We start from the raw sequence: 27,203 nt of genomic DNA on the forward strand, positions 1-27,203 counted from the left end.
ACTTAAGATTGTTAGTTAGTTTGCTGATACCATGAGGGCCGAAGAGCATGTCTGGCATAGTAGGGTAATGTAATTGTGGAAAATCGGGCACTTCATCACTGCGTTCGAGGGTCAATACAGAAGAAAAAGTGTCATTTAGTACATTGAGAACCTCTGCTTCAGGAAGAGGGTTATTGTGATCGTCGCAAAAAGAGGCAGTTTTATGATGGCCCAGTTTAATTGTTTTCCAGAATTGCTTTGAATTATTCCGCACCATTGCAGGTAATGTCGTAGAAAGGAATCGTTGCTTAGCATCCGCTGCAAAGTGCTGAAATATATTTCTTTCTGCCTCGTTGCATGTCGCCCATGCGCATGTGCTGTTTGAATTTTCGGCAGCTGAAAATGTATCTTCTTTTTGTTGCTCAGGTGCTTTCAGTGTTTATTTTAAGTTATATCGAGTAATATCAATTAATTCTGACGTGCCGAGACCGCAACAGTGAAAGCAATGGAATTAATATGACCTTAACGACTGAACATTTTAATTCTGGTGGTTCAGAAAACTTTCCGCGCTAACAAATTTGTGATTGGTTGAGCTGACCGTGAAATTTTTGATATCACGTGTCTGCAAATTCTGCCCGACTACTGGCTTTACCAAAAATGCAACCATTGAGCGGGTATAGCATAACAGCGATGTGCTTCGTGCATGTCTTATCAGATAAATAAAGCCCCCGGTGGAGTTTTAAAAAAAGGTGGTTCCGCCTTGTATACCATATGAAACCTGCATAAGAAGACTTCTTGATCAACCCTGTTTATGACCGCGCTTTTGCGCCCTTTCGATCCACATTTTCAAATCAATGCTAGAAATTGAAGATAGTCATATTCATAAATGGACATCGTCATAGTCATAGTTATGAAAGGACGTTGTCCTACTCAGTACTAGCCAGTGAAGGTAGTCAGATTTATAGGTAGGCATTGCCATACAGTCATAGACAGACATCGTGTCTCTGGTGGCGCACCGTCTAGCCGCCATTTTGCCAAACCAAGTTAAATTTGTTGGCCTACACGAACATGATCGTCAAAGCGCATGAAGGCCTGAATGGCTTGCGGACTGGATCGTGCAGCTGAAAATTGCGCAACAAGATGGCACTGTCAGGGCTGAGCACTCTCGTTAGCGGAATGTTTGGTTAGCAATGCATCCGAATGAGAGTGTAATTACGTTTAAAAGCGACATACAGAAAATGTGCAAAAACGTTCTTTTTTTTCAAAATATTGCTGAGTCTGAATAAGCTCACTTATACTTGGGTTTCGGTATGTGTTATCGCTTATGAGTACAAAAGTACAAGGCACATATTGTAAGCAAACAAAAAAGCAATAAAATTAGTCTTTAAAGTGTAAAAAAATAAAAAAAAATGACGTGGACCTTTTCGACTTCTGCAGTTATGGGAATTGTACGAACTGGAGGCTGGTCTGAAAACCCGAGCATCAACAATAAGAAGATTAATATTCGTTAACACGGTGTTGGAATGAGTTAATCGATTCATAGCTAAGGCTGGATTTACCTTGTAGAAAAGCTGAACTATGTTCTAATTTTTTTAGGGATAAAGGTTGACAGCCAACAGGGTTCCACCAAGTTAATTGCTCTTGCGAACAAAGCTAACATCTCCGGTACACTGATATTGTTTCAATTTTCATTAAAAAATGATGAGAATTGAGGTCTTCAAGCACGTTTCAAAGCAAGATGCACCAGGGAATGCAACAGGGCCAAATTCATGTAAGTTTGCAAACTACCGAACAGCAACGCCTAATCGTTTTTGAGTCAAGCGCTACTGACTCGGGCACACCTGATCGGACCAGTAGTTGGCGTGAAGTGATAACGGATGCTTATTACAATTGGAGGTGCTGAGGAAGAAAAAAGATCGGTTTCTGGAACGAAGGATAAGGTGGAGAATATAAAGACATCATGAAGATGGCATGCGCTCACTGCGCACTCTAAATATATACCGAATGCATATAACTTTATTTATTTATTTATTTATTTATTTATTTATTTATTTATTTATTTATTTATTTATTTATTTATTTATTTATTTATTTATTTATTTATTTATTTATTTATTTATTTATTTATTTATTTATTTATTTATTTATTTATTTATTTATTACAAATACCTACAGCGCCCGAGTTGGGAATTATCGAAGGGGGGTCAATTACAAACATAAAGGTCATATATTGAACTTCAAGAAAAACAGCATCATATGATTTATGGTATTACAAATACAATAATCGTAATTACAGAGAAAGACAACACATCGAAAAAAAACATTCGATTATAAAATTTGCTACACATTGCATGAAACGGTACACTAGAAAATATTGTCTACAACAGATTCATGTAAAGTTCTCTATGGCAGATTAAAAATTGGGTGCAGACACTATCTCATCCGGGAGCAAATTCTATTCCGCAAGTGTTCGCGGAAAGAATGAAAATTTAAATACATTAATACGACTTTGGTAGGCCCTTATTTTCTTGGAATTGTCGCGTCTCTTAGACTGATAATGAGGTGGTTTTAAATATGTGTTCTTATTGATTCCTGTGTTACCGCTGTTAATGTTGTGTAAAAGCTTTAACCTGATTATTTTTCTGCGCGTGGACAGCAACTTCCACCCCAAGTTTTCCCTGATTTTACCATGCCTTCTTCAAAGATAGCTCTTGGGTTGCTTTCGTTGACCGCTATGATCGATGCCTGAAAATAATAAAAATAGCTGTCACTTTGCCGCCAACTTGGTCCATATAACTTATTGCAATGTTATAACTAGAGGCCGGATCTTTAGGCATTAAAAAGCGCGTTTCAGGCGCCAAAAATAGGCAGGCAAAGCAACGTTTTAGGCCTCCAACGTCGTAAATATAGGCATTATAGATTTTTACATAAATGCAAATAATTTCAAACGAAGACGTGCGCGACCTGTATCTACGTCAGGAAAACAAGAAATGTTATTGCTTATGGTGGCACAAAGGCGCCAACAGTTGAACATAGCCGTGCAATTGTCCCATAGAACTGCTGGACTAATGAAGACCATTTGGCGTAATTCAACAAGCACACTGCTCATATTCATGTTCAATGGCCACTGTACTCGAGCGTTGCGCAAAATGAAACAAGCATGAAGAAAAATACTTGAAAGCTGGGAATACTGATTAAAAAAAGCGCTACTGCCTGACGCAATTTAATTAAGACACAACAAAAACAGGCAAATAATAAATGCAAAAGAGACTACAATTTATTAAGAAATTAACATATTCTTACATGAGGACTGTTAGATACCAATTTGGAAATTTTCTCATATACAATGACATTATCGCAATTGTACAGGCAAAACGTCCCAACACTGCCAAATACACTTCCGACCATTTGAAGTGCGCAAGTTTGAAGAAATATGTTTGGAGAGCACGCGGTACGTAGTCTAAGAATTACTGTGAAGATTATGGAAACAATAGCGAACTACCACCATCTCCAGATTTTTGGATTAAAAATTGTTCCTCTTGTCACTGAGAATGATCTTGTACGCCGAGAAGGAACACTCGACGGCAGTGAACGCCTTGAAAAGTAAATTACAAACAAAACAAAAGCAGCGTGCACATCACATTTTTCTTTTTTCTTTTGCCCCTCACTCTCCTTTCCCCTGACGGCTCTCCGCGGTTTCGCATTCGCCAACCGCGGCGCGCCCCATTTCACTGCTGCTAGCGGTTGTTTACCGAAAGTTGGTTGAACTAGATGACTAGGTTATACCCCATAGAGTTCCGAACAGTCAGTGTTGCCCGGTAACATGAATAACGGTCTCTAACTGCACTCGAAAGCGAAACTTGAGGCTAAATAGTGTTCATATAGGCGCCGATATTGAAAATAGGCATTTATAGGCATTTAGGCACAAACGCCAAAATAGGCATTTATAGACCCTATAAAAACACTACAAAAGCCCTTCTTAACCTCTAATTCATGCTCATATATCAAAGTGGGGTGATAGGAGCGCAAGGAACAAAAAAGGCATTTGCCTAAAATCCGGTCTCCTAGTTATAACTTATAACATTGAAATCACTGTAGATAGGACAGGACGAGAACTATAAAAATATTCGCTACATTATAAGCGGCTTTTACAGAGAGGAGGCAGGGTGTGATACCTGGGAGTGAAGAAGAATGTTTCTTCATTCGTAAATTTATCGACCAGCAGGAATTGGTTAGCATAAAACATTTGAAACGAACTGCTACTGGAATTTATTCAGTGATTGCTGTGCTGGGACCGCCAGTAGAAAGGTGGCAAAGTGTTTGGCTGCATCTACGTGTCTGTACGATCGTCGCAAAATTGTGCGTGAGAGCGCGCTGAAGAGGTGTTTGAGCCGCACTTAAGTTCCCTGTTAATTTTGAAAATATTTTGTGTGGCGAACTGTTATTCCGAAAAAAGATAGTTAACCAAATTTCCTTGTACATTTTACGATTTAACTTTTTTTTTGCCGGAAGTGCAGTACATACAGTTGCAAATGACAGAATTTTTGCATGGTTTAATATGGGTGAATCAATTATTATGCTTTTTCGCTATCTCTGCGGTATGTTTATTAGCTCTATTTGCCTTTTGCATGCTTAATACACTTTAGTAATACTTTCAAGTGGTTTAAGTTGGTAATTATTTTTTGGAATCGAAAGAGACCTTCGCCTCTGTCTGGTTGCATTTATTAGAGATCCTTGTACTTTTTTTGCGATTTCTTCCTTTATTGGTAACCTGTGACTTTTTTATTTATTTCTCTCGGGCGACGAGTGACAGACATGGCACGATGACGTCACGGCGCATGCGCAGTAGCGCGCAGTTGGCGGGAGCTCGGCGAAGCCGTGTCTGTGTGGCGTCGCCTGGTTGCCATGGCTACGGCGCGGCAGTTTAGTGCCACACGCACAAATTATGACTAGCTTAAAGGGCGGAAGACGACGACGACACTCTAGCCAATGCTGATGATGATAATTTCCTGGGACATGCACAAATTACGGCTGGCTTGAACAGCTTCGCTGTCAAAAAGTATAGAGTATCTTACTTTTTGTGTCCATTAAGTGTGCTGATTTTAATTTAAGTGTGATCGCTGTCATTTATCGCTTGCGAGAAATTATATAATCCTACTTGGCAGCTGAACTGTACTTACGTATTTGGTCATCATTATTTCAAGCATACACTGCGCGAATTCAACATTTGTCTGCAATACCTGAAAAACAAAAAAAGAGTTGCATATACAGAATTGCTCAAAGGGTTGGTTATATCATTATAAGGAACAGATAAGTATGTACAGAACTTAGATATTTATCTTGGGACTATGTAATATGCTCATATAAGCGCTAGCACCCATTTTTATCTGGTCGAAATCTTGCTTGAATTTTGGAGTGACGGTGCAAGGTATTGTTAATTGTCAGCGACATTTAAAACAATCGGGCTTCGTTCCTTACAAGTTTTCATCACTTTAGAGCGGCAGCTTAACGCGAAGCGAAAAGTACGACTTTATAAAAAACGCATAAATACAACTACAAAGCCTGAACAGCTTGATGCAATTATAAACCTATAAAACACAGAAGCATCGATACAGCGCGTGATGAGTTTGATAAGTTCGCATACCGTCAATGATGTGTTGCTCCGATACAGACAGTTTGGGGCAGCTTCACACAAGTTCTTCATGAACTGGAATGCCAAAAGGTCATTGGAGTGGCCCAGCAGAAATTACGTAGAAATCGTACGCCTTACTGTCCGCTAGAAAGTGCGGGCACGCATTCGCATGAAATTGACTAAGCACTTGCCCATCACTGCGTGACTGCGGTGGCGAGCCTTAACGGCGTGACCTAACCGTAATCAGTGCGGCATTTAGCTTCTTAGTGCGTTCGCATCACTAACTGTTACAGCAACGTGCCTCCTACAGTCATGTTCGTGCGAAGGATGAAATATCAATATACGTAAAATAGGTAACATAAAAAGAAACACGACTGCCTGTATCGAGGCCAGAGGTTTTGCCTCCGAAAATTTTAAGTGCAATGAACTGCCACGAGTATCACTTTCTGCGTTTGGTTCTTTCCTTAATTACTGATTTGTTGTTTATCTAGTGTTCTTAATTCTGCGCTCCATGGCTCACGAGAGAAACATAAACCACCACGGATGTCAGATAGGTTACATGAGTTTTTTTTTTTGTTTACTTGATTTCACTTGCGAACTATATAATTGCAGTCCGCAACCAGAGAATCTTGACTTCATAGATCCGTGCCGCGCGCGTTCCATTCCAAGTGCACGTTAGCATCATCATAATCACCATCGATCTATTTTTATGTGCACTGCAGGACCAAGGCCTCTCTCAGCGATCTCCAAGTACAGCTAGTACAAGACCCCTCTCTTGTATACTAGCTGATTCCAACTTTCACCTAGAAAGCTCCTAATTTCCCCACTCCATGTAACTTTCTGCCATCCTCGACATCGCTTCCTTTACCTTGGCACCCATACTGTAACTCTAACGGTCCACCGGTTATATACCCTACACAATACATGACCTACCCAGCCCCATTTTTTTCTCCTAATGCCAACTAGGATATCGGCCATCTCCGTTTGCTCTATACGGTCCACATCGCTATTTTCCTCTTTCTTAACGTTACGTCTAATATTTCTCGTTCCTTCGCACTTTGCGCGGTTATTAACTTTTTCTCGAGCTTCCTTGTTGACGGCCCCATATGTTAGCACATGTACAATGCAATGATTGTAAACTTTTCTTTTCAACGACAGTGGTTAAGCTCCTAATCAGAATTTGTAATGCATGCCGTATGCACTTCAAGCCATTCCTATTCTGCTGGAAGTTTCTTCTGCCGAGTGCACTTAAAGTAGATAAATATATTCATCGCTTCACCTGGCTTTTCTTTCTACAATTTACCACAACTGACTGATATGAGATTTATTTATTTATTTGCACTTACTGCGCACAGTCGCCAGTTTGAGCGATTATCATAATTTTAACACACTGGAGTGTGTTAAAATTTTTTGTGTGTTAAAATCATTTTTCGTCGCTACTCCGTCGAAAAATTTCCCGGCGAGTAGAACCTTGTTGGAACTGAAGCAAGAACACGCTAAGCAGCAGATGATAAATAAATAAATAAATAAATAAATAAATAAATAAATAAATAAATAAATAAATAAATAAATAAATAAATAAATAAATAAATAAATAAATTATTTGTTTAATTTTGAAGACCACTACGGGTCCATTGTTCTGAAGAAGGACCAACACGTCATTCGACGGCACTCGGTGGCATGTTTATTGTGCCGACTATTTATTACATACATAGGTCTCTCAGAGCACTTGCGTAGCTGGGGGCTTTTCTTCCTCAATATTACAGTATCAAATAGCAGCATATTTACTAGTCAACGCAGTGACCACGTGCGCTGCTTTTACGATGATGCAAGCACTATTCTCTTGGCAGACCATCTTGGATTAAGCTTCGTCTTTAAGAGTGGCACACGATGGTGTTATTGGGCCCCATTCGCATCGCCTTCTCATTCGCTTGCCAAGCTCTTGAGTCCAATAACACCGTAATCTTCTTGACACAACATTTGTTTGTTTGTCCGTAGTACGACTTCTTATCATTTTTTTGTTTTGACACGTGATGTCCACATTTCCTGTCCTCCAAAATCGCATTTTATGCGACATAAACGCATACGATTCTTCAAGTATAATTAACTATCACAATCGCCTATAATTTCTCCTCATTACCTCACTCACTGAAAATCCATGAAGAGCGAGTGCTCCCTCCGGCGCTTTACGCCCTAGCACTTAAAGCCTCGTTACAAGCGCTGATGTCAACTCTCCTCCTAGCGGCCTTCGCGAGCAGTAAGCTTTGCCTCATTTAATGTTCCGCTCCTGTCTGAATGTAATGCGCACAGGCGTTCCTTCGCTCTCGGCACGGTTGAGGTGTCACCCGAAAAGTGAGATGGTTACTTCGCATTTGCTTTCGTCGAAACGGTGGCAGTGAACGCTAAGCATTATTTTTAGGTTTCTGTTATTGCTTCGCACTTTCATATCTCAGTCTGTAAAAAAAAGTTGTCGCAGTTTCACCTGAAAGGCGAAGCATCAATTGCGATAGCAAACTTGTAGGGAGCTATACGGAGTAATGATATTAGCTTTATCAGCTGTATAAACTTGGACATGCAGCAGCATCGGCAACACGCAGAACTGTTGTCGGCACCATCAGGGTTTTGCCCGCGTTCGCTCAAAATGCGTGCGGCGTTGGTGACTGTTGCCGGAGCCTCTGATATAAATAGGCAATTGGTGCCGCAGCTAAACGTCGCCTCCCTTCCCTCCCCCCCCCCTCCCCAACGGCCTCTCGCGCGTCGGAAGAAGGCGCGTTTGCTTTACATATATGGTGATTGTAAAGGAGGAAAGAGACGCCTACTTCTGCAGCCCTTAAGGGAGCACGGATGGCGACCCCGAGACCCTCGAGCACCTTCTCTGTGCATGCCCAGCGCTGGCACAGGACCGCTCAAGGGTCATCACTGCCTACAGACAACAGCGTCTACCTGCTGCGACAACCAGCGACCTCCTGTTCCCGTCGCCTCCCCACCTCCGAGCTCTCCACAGCCTTTTGGAGTTTGTGGAACTGAACGGAATCTCCGCCCATCGCTAAGCGCTCGTCCCTAGCAGGCCATCGCCTCCATCACCAGCCTCCTCCATGATCGGATGAGACTCTTGCTGCTTCTTCTTCTCTTCCCTTCCTTTCAACATCTTTATCTCCTTTTTCCCCTTCCCCTGACGCTGCGCCGTGCTCCCTATTGGGCAGCAGAAATAAGCGTCACTTTCTTCTTCAATAAAATCACTACTAGGGCGCAGAACGCGCGTTTGTTCTCCGCCGTGCGTTCCCTCCCCGTGAAAGCGCGCGCCCCTCGCGCCCTTTCACTCGCACATACAGCGTTCGGCGCACCGCGGCGATTTCATCTCCATTGACGTCATATGGAACCTCACGGCGACGGCGACGGCGACGGCGACGGCAGAAATCTGCTTTTGAGTGTCCATATAATTGCTATCGCAATAAAAGTGCGTACTGCATGCAAGATATATCTATCTTGCTGTACTCATGACTACACAGGGGCAAAAAAAAAGTTGTCGCAGTTTCACCCAAAAGGCGAAGCATCAATTGCGATAGCAACTTAGTAGAGAGCTATATGGAGTAAGGATAGTAGTTTTATCCGCTGTACAAACTTGGACATGCAGCAGCACCGGCAACACACAGCACTGTTGTCGACGCCGTCGGCGTTTTGCCCGCGTTCGCACAAAATGCGTGCGGCGTTGGTGACTGTTGCCGGAGCCTCTGATATAAATAGGGACTTGGTGCCGCAGCTAAACGTCGCCTCCCTTCCCTGCCCCCCCCCCCCCCCCCACGGCCTTTCGTGCGTCAGAAGAAGGCGCGTTTGCTCTACATATATGGTGATTGTAAAGGAGGAAAGAGACGCCTACTTTTGCAGCCCTTAAGGGAGCACGGCACAGAACGCGCGTTTGTTGTCCGCCGTGCGTTCACTCCCCGTGAAAGCGCGCGTCCCTCGCGCCCTTTCACTCGCACATACAGCGTTCGGCGGCGCGCGGCGGTTGGCGCTGAGCCGTGCTCCCTCAAGGGCTGCAGAAGATAGCGCCAACCTTTCCCTTTCCCTCAAGAACCACTTATCTATCGGCGACGATTTCATCTCCATTGACGTCATACGGAACCTCACGGCGACGGCGACGGCGACGGCAACGGCGACGGCGACGCCGACGGCAGAAATCTGCTTTGGAGTGTCCATATAATTGCTATCACAATAAAAGGCACTTGGTGCCACAGCTAAACGTCGCCTCCCTTCCCTCCCCCTCCCCCCTCCCCCACGGCCTCTCGCGCGTCGGAAGAAGGCGCATTTGCTCTACATATATGGTGATTGTAAAGGACGAAAGAGACGCCTACTTCTGCAGCCCTTAAGGGAGCACGGCGCAGAACGCGCGTTTGTTCTCCGCCGTGCGTTCACTCCCCGTGAAAGCGCGCGTCCCTCGCGCCCTTTCACTCGCACATACAGCGTTCGGCGACGCGCAGGCGACGATTTCATCTCCATTGACGTCATACGGAACCTCACGGCGACGGCGACGGCAGAAATCTGCTTTTGAGTGTCCATATAATTGCTATCGCAATAAAAAGCTAAAATATAAATGTGAGAGAGAATAAAAAGGTATGCAGAAACCGTCGATGATGATTCTCAGTGTAAGCGACAGCCTAACATTTTCATAAAGCTATTCGCTTTATTAAAGAAATGATGTCATGGAAGGCGCACTTTTTTTGCATTGGGGATATTTAGGTGCCATTTGTTGTTTAATTTCGCATTTACATAGAAAACAGAACCATTAGTCAGTACAACTTTAGCAGTGCCACGTCCCCCCCCCCCTCTCCCCCCTACCGCCACAGAGGTAGGAGGAGGCGGGAGAATAGCATGGATTTCATTGCCAAACGCTCCGCCACGGCATCTCGAACTTCAGACGCCTCAAAGGTCTCGCGCTGTGTGTCAACCTTAGGAAAATTTCTCTAGACCAAGGAATATGTTAAGCTTGTTTGGGGTAAAATAAAGATTTGTCCAAATCTAGGGAAGATCTTGCGCTAGGGCGTGCAGAAAATGAAAAAAAAAAAAACACCGAGACGCGAGAAACCACGGATGCGACGCTTCGATGACCGAAACCTGTAACTGACGTGACGATGCGTTTTGATTTCAGTCACCTCAAATCTCCTTTGCATTAGCCGGCCAAGTATGACTGACGATTGTACTGCAGCGGAGTAAACGTATCTCGCATAGCAAACCGCATGATGTAGATACCCTGGGCTTTTCTACCTAAGCACGGACCTACGCACTGCTATGGTGTTATTGCCATTTGTACAGTCAACCACAAAATATTACGAACCATGAAATCTGAGAAAAAGTTGACTATCTCCGCAGCTTCACAACGTAGCGCGGTATATGCATTTCGGACCTCGGCTAGAATATGCTAACGACATTGTCGTATACAGTTTTACTGGCTACTGCTACAGGCTCCTCGGGAATTTAACGTTTCCTGAGATCGCCTGGTCCGTAAACTTTTGTGGTTGACTGCACCTCTATATGTGCTGTCGACGTCTCTGCACTCTGAATGAAATATTTATCTGTAGCCAGGGAAACAGAGGGAAGAAAATTGGTCGTATGTCATTTGCGTGTAATTACATGACATTTGCGTGCTTCGCTGCAAATGACATGTAAGAGCGTAAGTCTGGTGGTGCTGCATCCCTATACATGGCATGCAAGGAAAAATTATTGGACATCTTCTAGATTGGTCTGGGGAAGTATGACACTGTTATGAAACTGAATATTCCTGTAAGGAAGGTACGGCGCCCATTTTCCCTACACTTAGAATAAGCTACCATGTCAATGTTGGCCCTTTGTTATTATCCAAAGTTGTTTTGCTAGTGTATAGAGCAATGCTTAACGTGCTGACGTTTTCTTCGATGAATGCGTGGGCTTGAAACTAAAGGCTGCGCTGATAGCATAGCAAATTGCACTGCGACATTATTTCAGCTTGAGCAGTGACAACGCAAACAAAACATGAGAAACGACTTAGGTGTCTGCTAGGGGCACTCGCACCTCAGCGTTGGTGTACCTGGTGTAGGACGGGAAACCGAGCTTAGAGGAGCAAGCGAACGTAACTGACGGGAAACCGACACGCACAGAGAAGCGGGCGAGGGAGCGAAGCAGGGAGAGTAGGGCGCGACGCGTAGCCCCCTAGCGGACGGGGCACGTAGCGCATTTTAGGCGCCCCTCCGCCGCTGACGTGAGAGCATGTGACGAGCGCCAGCGCGCAGCTGGCTCGCGCGTGCGAGTGACAGAGCAAGTGTGCGCCGGGAGAGAAGAAGCAAGAGAGAGAAAGCAGTGACGTCACCCCTCCTCTATGTTAGGCAGCCATTCACTCTGTGTCAGGCGGTGTGTAGCTCTAATTAGCTTGTTTCTATTTTAATTAGTAATGAGCGGGTATCCCTGGTTTAAGTGTAACGTCACTGTTGACGTCACTTCTGGTCTTGCAATTTAACGGCAACCTGTTCTGATGCGGTTGGTATAGGATGGTGTACGATTGTGCGCTTTGGTGTGCGGCAATTACTTTTCTGAATTGTTTGTAGTTATTCCTGACACTTAATTAGCGCATTATAATGTACGAAACTTGTGCTCTGATGTCATATCTATCATGAACCATAAGTAGAATCATCGATATCAATCTGTTCCTATTTTTTAGGATTTAGTTTAAATTTTGTCCCACCTCTGACAAACCGGAAGTCGGTCTCTCGCCTTAAGTTACTGCGCAATAAACAAGAGTGTCACTCGGTGATCGTCAAACGAAAAAAAAAAAGAAAGCAGTTTACCTGAATCAGAATACGACGATTCGGCTTGTAGACAACGAGGTACTTGGCTATGCAGTCGATGAATATTTTTGCGCATGGTTTCAGCACTCTCAACATGACTTCCGCATCTGGAGAATGTTTCGTGCACTTTATTAAAGCCCGATCTCGGCACGCAACCTTCACGATGGTGCTCTAGCACATGCCCCCCATAAACGGCAATCTTAACGTTGGATACGAATGGCAATGCCACGTATACGTATAACCAATACGATGAGTAAACGTCACGTGCACAAAACATTCCCACCGCGCGGCCTATACATGAACCTTAAAAAATTGTTATCGCTGCTTGTAGCCATGACAATTGAAAACCTGGTGCCTGATAAAAAAATGTATTCCGATATTGGGAATGCACCCATGAACAGGCATGCAGACACAAACGTAAGTTCGGACTGCTTGCAAGATGTTTATTGCTATGTTATTCTAAGTACTGGCCTGGTGAAAGTTACTTTTGATATTAAGGCTAATATTGTGAAAGCGGATTTTATAGAAATGTCTATAGCTAAAGGATACTGAATGCAGCGTATTGCTAGGAGCACATGAACAAGCACTAGGCATTGCTCGAGATTGTTATGTTCAAAAAGGCGCTACACATGCAGTACAAAAACTTCTTAAGTGAAGAGTAGAGGTGAGAATACCAACCTGGTGTCTTCTCGCAGACGTCTGCTGGCAAAGCGCTCGGTAACAGTACAACCATAAGTATGACGAAGGGTTTGGTCTCCATTGAAGTAGCACCAGAACGGCTTACTTGGTTCGCAAATGTGGAGCATATCTGAAGCGGAGGTTGTTATATATGTAATGACCTTCGTCTCGTCCAGGGGATGGTGGGGAGAGATGAGTGGAGGGCAGCGAGCGAGATTACATCCATCATGGGCCGAGAATGTTGGTCCAGGCGGCGTTTGCGACAAGGTAAGCGACATCGTATAGAGGACGACCTCGAACAATGCATGCCCCCTAATGCGGTTTGCACGTGTGACATGGTCGAAAGCTGCATCGATCGCGCTCCACGTTGTCAAAGATCGTTTCCCTTTCGCTCGCTCTTCAGTGATCCGACAAATAGTCTCGCAATCAGGTGAACCGAGGAAGGGCTGGAAAGGTGTCTGATATCAGGTAAGTATAGGTATAGGTGAGTGCTGCGATTACATTCTACAGCGCAGAGGACAACACGCATGTACAGTGTGCAACAATAGTAATCTTTTTTACTTCAAACGGTGGCGACAACGCATGCGTCCCAGAACACGGAGGGCGAATACACGCACCTGCAAAACAGTCTCTGGTCAGCAACAACATGTAAATGTATTACTGTTAAGCAGACATAACTTTACTACTGCTCGGTTTCAATTTCGTATTTACAACCTGCACTCTGAAGTAAATATTAACAGGTAAATTTACCAATACATCTTTAATTAGCTACCGGGATATATTGATTCACTAGGCAGGTAATTATTGCCTCTTCCACATATCCAACCTAAAAGCTGGAAGAGCGCTGCTTGTTACAGGCGAGTTAAAATAAAAAAATTTAGAATAATGAATGAAACAGGTGGTGTAGTGTTTCTTACTTGCAGACAATTTTTTATTTCAAAATGCTGTACCACCAGCGCTATACAATGATCCGACATAAAAGAAGGAAATAAACCCATGAACATCACTACAGATAAAGTAATGACTCGAATTCCACCACCGACACCACTTATACGAATACTCCAACTTTGAAGGGTGCAGAAGTGCACTCCCTGAGCAGTCCAGAGTTTCAAAAACGAATTATGTTGGCTTAGCACACATCAAACATGCGCAATCTGTTGCTCCTTCGTCTTTCCGTCACACCGTATGGAAGTGAGACAAAGCTTGCCAAATGTCAAAGTCGAAGCAAACGAGCATAAATCGTTCCAAATTTCACTGATCCATTTTTTCTGCGGCGACGTTTGGAGAATCACTGTTCAGGCAGAACAGTATTGGCAGCTATGACGAATCCCACGCTGGAAAGCATCTTGAGCAGCAGACCCAGCCACATCTGCGAAAGACAGAGAAAAGTGTTTAGCCAAGAAAGGCTTAAGCGCTTACTCAAGATGCGCTAACCACAATAGCGCGACCTAATGACAGGCTGATTTGCTTGTTAAGGGAAAGATGGACCTGTGGGCCTCGAGATATTATGCACGTGACATGTCCAATCAGTGTTCTGAGGCTACTGGGCTCAAATGTAATTTATGAAAGTTGAAACATGCCTATAAACAATTCTTTCTGTTTGAATATTGCAGCCATCGATCTATGGGGTTACCGAGGGTATGTCGCTTCACGCGCTACGTTACATTGTATAAAACACAAGCAATTGGTGTAGGTGTATGCGGACTTGGAAACGGCGCATTATTTTCGATTCAGACTGATTTTATTGTGCATCTTGAGAGATTCAAAGAGCACGGTCGGAGAGCCGACGTAAACGTTGTCGTGAGGGGAACCGCGCCTGTGTTGGACGTAAAGGCGAGAGCAGCAGCGAGAGCAGCAGCGTAAAGGCAAATACATAACACGTCTTGATTACAGCACGAAAATGTTTAAAGATCTTTGAACTGTTGGCAATACTAAAGACATAGACACAACAAGCGAATACTTGCTGAATGTGATTATAAAAAAAATGCTACTATGTTACTCGCAGGTGCGAAGCTTTGTCATTTTACAGGATTTTTCTCGTGATCTATTCCGAGGATCTGGTGTCCTGGTCAAGTGGTAATACCTTCAACCCGGCTTGCGCTCAATATATTGTGATGTTTTCGTTTGGAGCAACTCAGTATTATTCATATACGTGAGCATCGGCTGGTCTCTGAATCTATGTCATTGTTTCTTAACGGTGTGAACAAATTGTCAAAAGGCCTTCTTTGCACCGTTTCCGTTTGGTGTCTCTCTTCTTAAGCACGTGCCCTTTATAAGAGCTTCTTGAATGCATCTGCTTGGCCACTTGCTGGTTTCGGCATAGCATATAGGCACCAAGTTATGCCTTAATTGAGAGCACACTCCGTTTTTTACATAGCAGGCAACGCTACGGAAGCTACGCGAGTTGTGCTGTCATTTCAGAAGCCTCCCTCCGCGTGTTCAGCAATAGAGTTGTTGCGATAGCAATTATATGACCACTCCAAGCGAATTTTATTACGATAGCAATTATATGGACCCTCCAGGCGCATTTCTGCAGTCACCTTCATCGTCGTCGTCGCCTTGAGGTTCTGTATAAAAACGTCCACGGGCGATGAAGTCGTCACCGCGCGCCGTACTCTGTATGTACGAGGGAAAGCGTGCGAGGCTGAGCCGGCGATCGCGGATCCAGCTCGCGTGCGTAAGGGCGGAAAGCGGGAAGGAAGCGAACGTTCTTCCAGTCGCGCGCAACACTCAGCAGGGAGAGTAGGGGGGGGGGGGGGAGGCGTTCTTTCCCTCGCGGCCCAAGCGACCGCGCGCGCCCGCCGGGCCGCAAGGCTTCTGGGGGAGGGTAGGGCAGGTCGGGAGGGGAGGGGTGGCGCATTTTACGACGCGCGCGCCTGCTCGGGCCGCTGTATTTTGAAAGCCATATGCGGCGGGGGCAGAGTCCTCCCTGCGCTGTTTTTTCGCGGCTTCGTTCGCATTGATGTGAACGGCGGCACGAAGGTCAATTCGCTCGCTGCTGCTGCCGCGCTTACTCACTACAGCATTTTGACAGCGAGTTTCTGCGGTAATAAAGTGAGATTCGTTCATGTTTGCTTGTGCGCGCGTAACACCAAGTGTGTTAATTCAATAGTGGCGTATGTTTACAAGTATATACGGCCGATAAAGCTATTATCCTTACTTAGTATAGCTGTCCACTAATTTGCTATTGCAATCGATGCTTCGCCTTTCGGGTGAAACTGACTTTTTTGCTTTCGTCGTTGCTGTGATGTTTCGTATATATTAGGCACACGTAGGCTATATGACGTGCGGTATACTCGGGCTATATTGCCACATCATTCTATTACTAAAGGTGCTCATGCTAGGTTTTAGATCCCTAGCAAAATTATTCCTAAGAATTTCGAGAATGGCAGCCCACAAACAAATATCATGAAACAAAACATCGACAGCGCGCGTGCTTTTTATCTTAAATATTTTTCTTCTCCCGACACCTGATGGGGAATAGCTACTTAATTCATTACAACTACATCCTGTGGCCTTAGGTTACGTCTTCACCTATTAGTCGCACACCTCTGTGCTCCCAGTTTTCCGACGGAAACCGATCATCTTTTGGCTGCGAATGCAAGCGCTGCCCTCCGCCAGCGCTGTACTCCGCTAAACTGGCTGTACTACAGGCTGATCGACGGCTACTTTCCTGAGATAAATACGTCATCTTTTGCTACATGAAAGAAACAACCTAATGTTAGATTGAATTCCATGACGCGTACCTATATCCCATTTTTAGTCGTGAATGAAAACAGTGAAAGAAGTTTGCTCCCAAGCCTTCCTAGCGTTGCTTGATGTGTATGAAACGGGCATAACAAATTGTTGCCAGGGGTAAAAGAGCATTCTGCATATTGCAAGCGCCTCTCGCACCGCGTTCTTGCTTTGACCTTTAAAATTGCACGGCTATTCCTCGATACAGTCGGAGCTGTCGTGAAAGATAGTACTGTTTTAGGGTCCAGGCGACAAGGCTTTAACCTTTGCGCGCATCCCAAAGAGCAAGTTAGCTGGAGCGTCCTCTCTGTACACCACATCAGTGCCATTACATGATATTATACTCCTAAGTACTGTTGCAAGCTAACTTATATTAGCTCTAGAGTCACGTTTAAAGCAACTTCGGAAATCGAACGAGCCTTGGTTTTAGTAATCACAAATGCGCGAGCCTCTAGATATCGGCTGCTTTTTCACAGAATACCAAAGTCAACGGCACTGTACAATCGTAAACAGTTAGCTCAGGAAAATAAAGAGTTTTGTTCGATGACTCTTGGCTCCCACGATGAACATTCAACTATGTCAAGCTCAATTACTCAATCAATTCTTTCAACAGCGATGCTCGTGCCTTCTTCATCGTTACCGCCTCGAAGAACCTGATAACATGCAAAACAATCATTTCTCACCAGCTCAGAGCAACTGACGTCAGCGTACACGTGTAGGAAGATTAGCGGCAGCTGCGTGTAAGGCATCAGAAGCACGCAGCCTGACTCCAATGCGACGGGTAGGGCGAAGTACAGCGGATGCTTGCGGGACCGCTCAGCCTGTAACAGCAAGCCATGCGGGAATAATCGGCACGTGTCAAAGTCTTTCCTGTGGGAATGACGCATGAATAGCATTCAGATTTGTGGTCACATCTGACACGGATTATATTTTTGAATTAATCACTGGTCAAGTTAAGCGGAGTAGGTTTGTCTCGGATGGACAAAGTTCTCCTGTACCTCAGATCGTTGCCAACAGAGTTTACCTTGTGCGTACTAAAAATAATTTCACAATAAAAACTGTTTTTAACGAGACAATTCAGATGTCTTTCAACGAGATTAATTTTAACACCATGGTGCTTTTCTATAAACAGATATTGGAACAATGGCGGAAAGTGTGTCTGTCCGTCACCAATTCAGAACATAGCTTATTCAAACTCGAAACCTGTCAAGACTCTCATAAACACGTTACATACGTTGTGTATGTATAGACATACACAACTTATAGAATAAATTGTTTACTCTTTATCTCGGCAAACAACATCATCATTGTTGCTAAAGAGAGCTTGAAGTCTTCGATCGATAGCTACATATCCCGTCACACTGTGCAATGCGAACTGCTGCGAGAACATGCTTCACGCGGCGCTCTTCGGCACCATGCAAAGAAGTGATGACGAACACATCACGATAGGTAGCCAGACACCTATCACGATGTGTTCGTCATCAGTTCTTGGCAGAACTCGTGCACACCTGCATGGATCCAAGCAACACGCAGAGCAAGTAGTTGGAAACAAATGCGTTTTCCAGCCGTTTTAGAAGCTGGGGCTCTCCACAGAACCTGACGATGTATGAGGTGATGAAATCTACCAGAAATTATAATCGCGTTGATGATCAGCTAATTCTTTATAAGCGCCGAATCACATAAATTATTTTGTTATATTTGAATGTCAATAATCACCCAGGGTGCAAATTTAAAGAAAAGCTCAATACTGTAAGAGCATTGAAAAACAGAAACGGATGAGACTGAGACCAAAGTGCATAGAGCTTTTTGCGATTACCATTATCTATCTATCTATCTATCTATCTATCTATCTATCTATCTATCTATCTATCTATCTATCTATCTATCTATCTATCTATCTATCTATCTATCTATCTATCTATCTATCTATCTATCTATCTATCTATCTATCTATCTATCTATCTATCTATCTATCTATCTATCTAACTGTTTTCGGGCCAGCTCAGGTCATTGGGTAGTCCGTGTTCTTGGGTTGAGCATCGCGTTGATCTACTGTTCAAGATCAACCATTGGACCAACTTAGGGGACTGGGTATGGCACTCGGGGGCATGGTGCCGATCTTCAATGAGCCTCTTTCATCCCAACTTGTGTCACTGGGTGCGTGCCACTGCGTACGTGCCGCTCGTCAATTAACCTCTTTGACACCAGCCTCAGTCACTGTGTGTGCCACTCCCAACTGACAAAAAAATTGTTTAAAATTTTTTCGTTGCAGGGTGGTATAGAACCCGCGTCAAATACGTATGTTCATACAATCTTGTCTGAATATACACTGACACACACAGCAAGCGGAAACTTCCCGGTGGTGCCGCTAGGCGACGCAGCGTGTCAAGTGGAAGCTCACGCTGGACGGAAGCATCGACCGGTCAGCAGTCGAGCTTAGCGAGAGGCGTTTGGAGTATTGGTGAAAAGAAAGCAGGAAAGAGATCGATAGGACCGGATTCGTTACAAGCATAGGTAGCGGTACGAGGTAGATAAAGAAGTTTTGAGGCAGACAAAGAAATTCAGGATAAGTATAAAAAAATGATACAATGAAAAAGCATGTCAGCATACGTGATTAAATAAAGCAGGCTGGGTGACTATTTTTCACTGTCCCGTTTGAAAGGGAATGCGAATAAATCATCATCATCATCATGATTATTAGTCTAGGTAGGACCGAAAAAGATAGGTAGGACGTCAGGCAAAATCAGAACAAGAGCTTGGTGGCGCAATGCACCGACCCGTTTCAGATGGGACGCTCATAGCCAAGTGCGAGAGAGGAGCCCGGCTTTATAACGAGACGCGTCTCGGCGTTGCAGTTATAAAAACACTCGATCGAAAACTCACCATGACCACCATGTTTTTGACCATGAATGGGCGGATGTCCGCAATGCCCAGCTCAGACACCAGCGCTGTTTTCGCTAGCATGCCCATCTGGCGCGAGAAGGGGTGCTCGTAGTAGTTGATGTCGTTCTCCAGCTGGCTTTCCATGAACCACGCTGACGCTTTGGAACGCTGCGAGCGGATTGTTTGCTTTTATGAAAGAAACTGTAGAATCCCATCATTCGGTCCGGATACGAAGCAGCTGACGAATAACTTAGTAATAAATGTAAGATCTGGTATGAGTAGCTTTAGTGATTGAACAGGATGGCAGTATAACCAGCGTATACGGCGTGGATAAGCACGTAGCATCCATATACCATATATATGCGGAGGACCATGGCGACACCGACGGCGACAGTGACGATGAGGGTCAAAATTTGCTTGTTGTGTGTATATAATTGCTGTCGCAATAAAGAAAAGGAGGGGAGGGTATCTTCAGTGGATGGTCGACAACAAGCATCCAACGCGACAGGTGAATGCGAAGGCGAAATGCACCGAGTAGACACCGTGATAACCGTCGCAATGATTCTGCAACCACACCTGTGTTAAATGGAGTCTCGGAAACTAAACTCTGCCACCATTTGCCGGAAAGCAAAGTGTGCTCAAGCTACAGCGTAATAAAATTTTTGAAACCATCTCTACGGAAATCTCAATGTGTGTCTAAATCACAAAGAAAATTTTGGCGTCTAAGCTGATCTATACTCGCAGCTACGTAGGAAACCCGTGTGAGTTTCTAGAAAAGAATGAGTTGAAGAAATGGCCTTCCTGTGGGCAAGTAGCTCAGTGACATAGTCCAAGCCGGCGCTGTGGCATTTGAGAGAGACGGGGAAAGAAAACATTTCATTGGAAAGTATGGATGCGCTTGTGTCAAAGCCCTCAGTCCAGGGATGGCAGAGTTCTACAGTGCTGCTTCGATGCAGTGCGCCGTGCACACCGCTGCCCATTAAAGCCGGTGGCTTCAGTCACCCACTAAGTGGTAGGAGTTGGGGAGAGGTGGGTATGGCTGGGGAGAGGTAGAGTTTGAATATGGTATCCCTGGCGGGTTCAGTTTCCAGTGGCGGCCTGTCCGGACCCAGAGATTCGTAGCACCCTCTGGTGCGTCGCAGGTCTGACCGCCGCCTAGGTCAGGTGCTCCGTAGCCGCTGGAGACTGAGGACCATTGGTTAATTGTAGGAGTCATGAGGGAGGTAGTGGCCGAATACTGCACCAGAGAGGCCAATTCCTGTTCTGGTGAGGAAGTGACTTTGTTGAAGTTAGTGGGCCTTCCTAATTTGGTTGCACATGGACTAGTATAGTCCCACTAGCTCTCGGCAATATATTTTTTGCCGGTGTTATGCGCCACTCCATGACTGAAAATGTAGGGCACTGGAGGAGTATTCGAACTTACGACCTTGAGATTAGGTAGCCCGGTGTTCTATCTCTGCTCCACGCCACCACTGAACGGAAACTGAACCTGGGGCGCAATAACGTAAAATGATTCCAAACTGTTTTGATTCCAAACTTCTGACGTGAAATTTACGTAACCACCATCGGGCGGTGACCCGCAGTGTTCTCTGAACAACCAAATCAAACACTCTCCTCTTTTATAGGAGGTCACTTTTGTTCGCTTTCAAAACCAATAACATTATCTACACTCAGCGGTTTTTATTATCTAATTGGCTGACAAGAGGCGAGGAGCACGCTCTAGTGGAGAGGGTTTCGACGGGGCCGAGCCAGCACAGTGAATATAGATAACCGCATGAAGTGGGTGGTGCCGGCTTCTCCGATTGGTCCGCTTCGCCTAACTTAGCTTGCGGTGGCTGGTCGAAAATCGCGGCGGCGTGCAACGGAAGGATAAGAATGCCGCTTAAAACGGATCCTCAGCAAGGAAGAGTTGGCAGAGCGATTTCGTATACGTGCCAAAAGGCTCGATAACGTTTTAATGCAACGCAAAAAGGTTTATCATGCGCAAATAAATACATGCTCACCGGCAGGTGGGAGTAGCGAGGGCCTCAGCGATCGGCGTGCAGCCATCTTCTATTCCGTTCAGAACGGGGTAGTCTCTGGCTATTCAGAAAAATTTTCAGCTTTGTTCGGCATATTAATGCTTTTTTTTCGCATACACGTCACTTTGACGTGGTGACTTTTCGCGGTTTTGCGAGGTTGCGTGACAGACAGGCGAAGTGGGCATAACCAGAAAGCATTTGACCAATAGCAGAGGGCTGATGGTGAAAATACGTCGAATCAGGAATGATTATTTTTCTTTTGTGCGGTTTAGTCATGCATAATCAGTGTGTACACTTTATATCAGATGGGGAGCTATCGCGGATTTCGTGACGTCGCGTGACAGACAGGCGAAGTTGGGAGTGGCCCGAAAATGTTTTGAACAATCGTGGAGGCGGATTGCAGAAATTGGAATCAAAACAGTTAGGGAACCATCTAACGTTATAGCGCCCCTGGAAACGTTCAACAGGCGCACCCTATCGAGTGAGGCTAGCTTAGCAGGGCTATTTCAGGAATTATCAGGCATTGCCTGGGATAATATTGGGCTTAGTGAGGTTAGAAGAACTGGTGAGGCTTACACAGTGCTGACTAATGGCCACGTCTTCTGCTACAGAGGTCTTCCAGATAAGAGAGAATTCAGGGCAGGATTTCTAGTCCATATGGACACAGCGGGCAACATTGATGAAGTTTACAGCATTATTGGGACGATAGCAGTCGTCGTATTAAAGCTGAATAGGAGGTCTAGAATAAAGGTAGTACAAGCCTACATCCCAACCTCCAGTCACGATGATGAAGAAAAAGAACAGATTTGTGAAGATGTTGAATTAGCAATGAGAAAGGTGCGAACTCAGTATGCTTTAGTCATGGGCGACTTCAATGCAAAAGTGGGGAAAAGGCAGGCTGGCGAGCGAGCAATTGGCAACTATAGCATTGATTCTAGCAACACTTGAGAAGAGATGTTGGTAGAATTCGCGGAAACAAATAGGCTCCAAATAATGAACACCTTCTTCAGGAAGCGCAGCAACAGGAAGTGGACCTGGAAAAGCCCTAATGGAGAAACAAGGAATGAAATAGATTTCATACTCTCTGCCGATCTTATCATAGTGCACGATGTAGAAGTGTTAGGTAGGGTAAAGTGCAGTGGCCATTTGTATGGTCGGCTTGGAATTCGACCTCTCAAAGTGAGGGATACATCGCCGCACGCTTTCCCATTACGAGAGGCTGTTACGATCTTCCAGGAAACTAGGCTCCCTCAAGTGTGGGAAACAGGCCCGCACGTTTTCCCGTGTCGAGATAATCTCCTTCATCCCCGAGAAAGCGTCACACCTCTACGCTCTGAGCAGACGCAAAGGCGTCTGCGTAATCAACTAAAGGGGAGGGCACGAAGGAGAAGATGTCGTCTACGTGACAACCTGACAAAAGCACTGACACTTCCACAAGTTCCCCAGGGGGACATCGGCTGCCACAAGACGTGAGGGGTTATTTAAGGCCGAACTGGCACCCGTGTTAGACAGAACCGCTCGAGGCTAAGATAGAGTCACAACCATGTAGAAATGGAGTGAATACCGTGTTTTCTATTTTTCATCATCTCGATGCCGTCGCCGTCTCCTGATTCTTGCGGTGACGACTCACCTCACCCGGTCGAGATCGTGTCACCATAGGTTAGCGAGGTCTAGGATTTCTCTCAATTTGAAAAAAAAAGAAATAATAAAATTAGTCAAGAAGAAATAAGTCAACCTACACGCAGTAAGGGTAAAAGCAGACCAATTCAGGCTGGTGCTAGCAAATAAATATGCAGCTTTAGAACAGGAAGATGAACACAACATAGAGGAAATGAATGAAACCCTAACAAGGCTGATCTCAGAAGCAGCAATTGAAGTGGGAGGTAAGGCACCAAGGCAAGCAGTAGGTAAGCTCTCCCAAGTAACAAATGACCTAATAAAGAAACGACAAAACATGAAAGTGTCAAACTCGAGAGACCAGATATATTTCGATGAACTGTCAAAACTGATAAACATAGGAAAGTAAAGGATATTCGAAAATGTAACGTGCAAAAGATTGAGTAAGCAGTAAAATAGGGATGCAGCATGAAATCAGTGAGAAGCAAACTTGGAATAGGACAAGGCAAGATGCATGCGCTGAAATATAAGCATGGTGATATCATCAGCAATTTCGATGACATAGTAAACGCAGCGGAAGACTTCCATACTGACCTGTACAGTGCCCAGAGCAGCCAAGCTACTTTCATTCGAAGTAGTGATGGACAAGATACAGAAGATCGTTCTATAACTAGTGATGGAGTTAGAAGTGTCTTGCAAGACATTGCCAGGGGAAAAGCTGCTGGAGAAGAAAAATAACAGTCGATTTATTCAAAGATGGAGTAGATATCATGCTTGAAAAGCTTGCGGCTCTTTATCCACAATGCCTCACGATTTCAAGTATACCAGAGAGCTGAAAGAACACCAACATTATACTAATCCATAAGAAGGGAGCCGTTAAAGAATAGAAGAATTATAGACCCATTAGCTTGCTTTCAGTATTGTAAAAATATTCACCAAGATAATTCCCAATAGAATCATGGCAACACTTGACTTCAGCCAGCGAAGAGAACAGGCTGGCTTCAGGAAGGGATATTCCACGATGGATCAAATCCATATCATCAATCAGGTAATCGAGAAGTCTGCGCAGTACAATCAACATATATGTAGTTTTCATAGATTATGAAAAGGCATTCGATTCAGTAGAAATACCACCAGTCATAGAGGCGTTGCGTAATCAAGCAGTAGAGGAGGCATACGTGAATATCTTGGCAAATATTTACAAACATTTCACAGCTACCTTGGTTCTCCACAACTAGAAAGTTACCTATCAAGAAAGGGGTCAGGCAAGGAGACACTCTCGCCAATGCTATTCACTGCATGCTTAGAAGTATTCAAGCTCTTAGACTGGAAAGGCTTAGGAGTAAGGATAAACGGCGAATATCTCAGGAACCTTCGGTTTGCAGATGACATTGTGCTGTTTAGCAACATTGGGGATGAATTACAGCACATGATTGAGGACCTTAACCGAGAAACTGTAAGGGTGGTGTTGAAGATTAATATGCAGAAGACACAGATAATGTTCAATAGTCTGGCAAGGGAACAAGAATTCAGGATCGCCAGTCAGCCTCTAGAGTCTGTAAAGGAGTACGTTTATCTAGGTCAGTTACTCACAGGGGACCCTGATCATGAGAAAGAAATATAATTGGGTTGGAGTGCATTGCGTTGGAGATTGCATTACCAAATCCTGACGCGGAGCTTACCACCGTCGTTGTACAATCATTGTGCAAGTTTACAATCATTGCATTCTACCAGTGCTAACACATGGGGCAGAAACTTGGAGATTAATAAAGAAGCTCGAGAACAAGTTAAGGCCCGCACAAAGAGCGATGGAACGAAAACTGTCCCGCCTAACGTTAAGGGACAGGAAAAGAGCGGTGTGGATCTGAGAGCACATGGGTATAGCCGATATTCTAGTTGACATTAAGACGAAATAATGGAGCTGCGCAGGGCATGTAATGCGTAAGATGGATGACCGGTGCAGCATTAGAGTTACAGAATAGATACCAAGAGAAGGGAAGCGCAGACGAGGACGGCTGAAGAGCAGGTGGGGTGATCAAATTAGGAAATTTGCAGGCGCAAGTTGAAATCAGCTTGCGCAAGACAGGGGTAATCGGAGATGGCCGGGAGAGGCCTTCGGCCTGCAGTGGACCTAAATATAGGTGGTTGATGATGATGATGGGAACAAGGGAACAAGGTAGGAGGACTTACATAAGAAAGCCGCGAGGCGATGTATGCGGGCAGAATTTTATTGCGTGCTGGTCTGTATCTGGCATATAATAGGTCCTGTTGGTGGGTAGGGCTTCGGCAAAGTTAAAGACATGTTACGCTCTTCTCGGTACGAATCTAAGCGGACGATATTCCGCACACTGTCCTCAATCGTGAACTCGTACCGTGTATCACAAGCTGTCCCAATTAACCGCCCATTTCTTCCCAATCCTCATCCTGGACAGTAGCAATATCCAGCGCACCGCTCTTACATTGAACAAAGAAACGAACAAAAAGTAAAAAAAAAGCAAGAAAAAAAATACATGCGAATCTAGGCCTACGGCAACTTTCCACATTTCATGGAAAATAACGAGTATTAGTTTATTATTTATTCAGGTTCAAAAGGTACCTTAACTTGTGGAAAGTTCACCTCTTGACGTTGTCAAATAGCACTAGGGATGACAAATAGCGATCACAAATAGCACTAATCCATACTGGATAAACTGCTTGTACTCAAGCTTCTTGTACTACCATAGCGACTAGCTGCAGGGCATTTCCACCAAGCCGCACCAGGACGAGTTCCCAAGGCATTCGACGGAGCACCTGCTGCCATGTGACGACGCGGTTCTCCAGCATGGGGTTCCCCAGCTCCAGCGGAACTCCGACCACCGCTAGCACGCATAGTGAAGACACCACTGTTGCGTCCATGCTGGAATAGCAAGTTGCCCATGTAGCAAGAATCAGGCTTCTCTATGCAAAAGTCTCAGCTGGCGCGAGGCTGTGTAATGAAACCTCAAGATTGAAAACCTAGTGTCGACACATAACTCAATCAAAGCATGTCTTGCCTCGAAATAAACTTATCGTTAACGCGCGTCTCGCAAAAAATGAGCTCCGATGAAATGTAAAGAAAGGGAGCCACACTATCAACTGAGAAAATCTTGCGGTCAGGTCTCGAAACGGGAACGGATATCAAAAGGAAGTCAAACCGACACTTAAGAATGCTTAGGTGCGGGAATGCGAAAGCATTATACCGTTTGTGGACCACGTAAAGTCACCAACGCACTCATTCTATACACTCATGACGTGGTGCCACCTCCTCCGCGCCATCACGTGCGCTGCCCAATGACGCACGCGCTAGGCCACAACTTAAGCAAACCAGAACTGTGGAGCAGCCGTGGCTTCAGGGAAGCATACGCGTCTCGCGCCCCGGAGGCCCGGGTTTGATTCCCTCCCTGCCCGAAATGTACCATATTTTCTTTTCAAAGCCACTAATTTACTTTGCGTACAGAAACTTCCCTGGGAAATGTGACGTCAATCCGAGCAGTTTTTGACGCGTTGTTGTTACACTTTGTGTCGTCTGCCATTTTTCGCCACGGCGCAGTTTCGCCAAGGTCAACCGCCAACATAGACTCCTAAGGCTTTCGCCTTAATAAATTTACCCGATGTAGCGGTCCGTGTCAATGGCAAGTGAGATGCCGATTACGGTCAGCATCACGATGCCCATGACTTCCCTCGGCCTGCGTGGATATTAAAACATCTTAGTTTAACGCTCTCATGCACTTTGTCCGTAATTTGCGGCGCGATATTTATTTGAAGATGTACGATCGCACTAGCAGCAGATCGGGTTTATAACGTATTCTGCTTCTCCCAATAACG

At 44.8% G+C, this 27,203-nt stretch overlaps 1 protein-coding gene across 1 annotated transcript in view; it reads right to left on the reverse strand.

Annotated features, from left to right (window-relative positions):
- Positions 1 to 14,096: 14,096 nt before the first annotated feature.
- The window catches only part of LOC119444062 (uncharacterized), a 44,950-nt gene continuing 31,843 nt past the window's right edge, over positions 14,097 to 27,203 (reverse strand). The window contains exons 10-14 of the mRNA XM_037708572.2: positions 26,987 to 27,064; positions 26,079 to 26,256; positions 19,723 to 19,890; positions 17,523 to 17,660; positions 14,097 to 14,473 (exon numbers count right to left, since the gene is read on the reverse strand). Of these exons, the coding sequence (XP_037564500.2) occupies positions 14,393 to 14,473; positions 17,523 to 17,660; positions 19,723 to 19,890; positions 26,079 to 26,256; positions 26,987 to 27,064 (643 nt within the window). The 3' untranslated portion in view covers positions 14,097 to 14,392. The remainder of the gene's footprint in view (positions 14,474 to 17,522; positions 17,661 to 19,722; positions 19,891 to 26,078; positions 26,257 to 26,986; positions 27,065 to 27,203) is intronic.

The sequence above is a fragment of the Dermacentor silvarum genome, chromosome 3, assembly GCF_013339745.2.
Source record: "Dermacentor silvarum isolate Dsil-2018 chromosome 3, BIME_Dsil_1.4, whole genome shotgun sequence".
NCBI lineage: Eukaryota > Metazoa > Arthropoda > Arachnida > Ixodida > Ixodidae > Dermacentor > Dermacentor silvarum.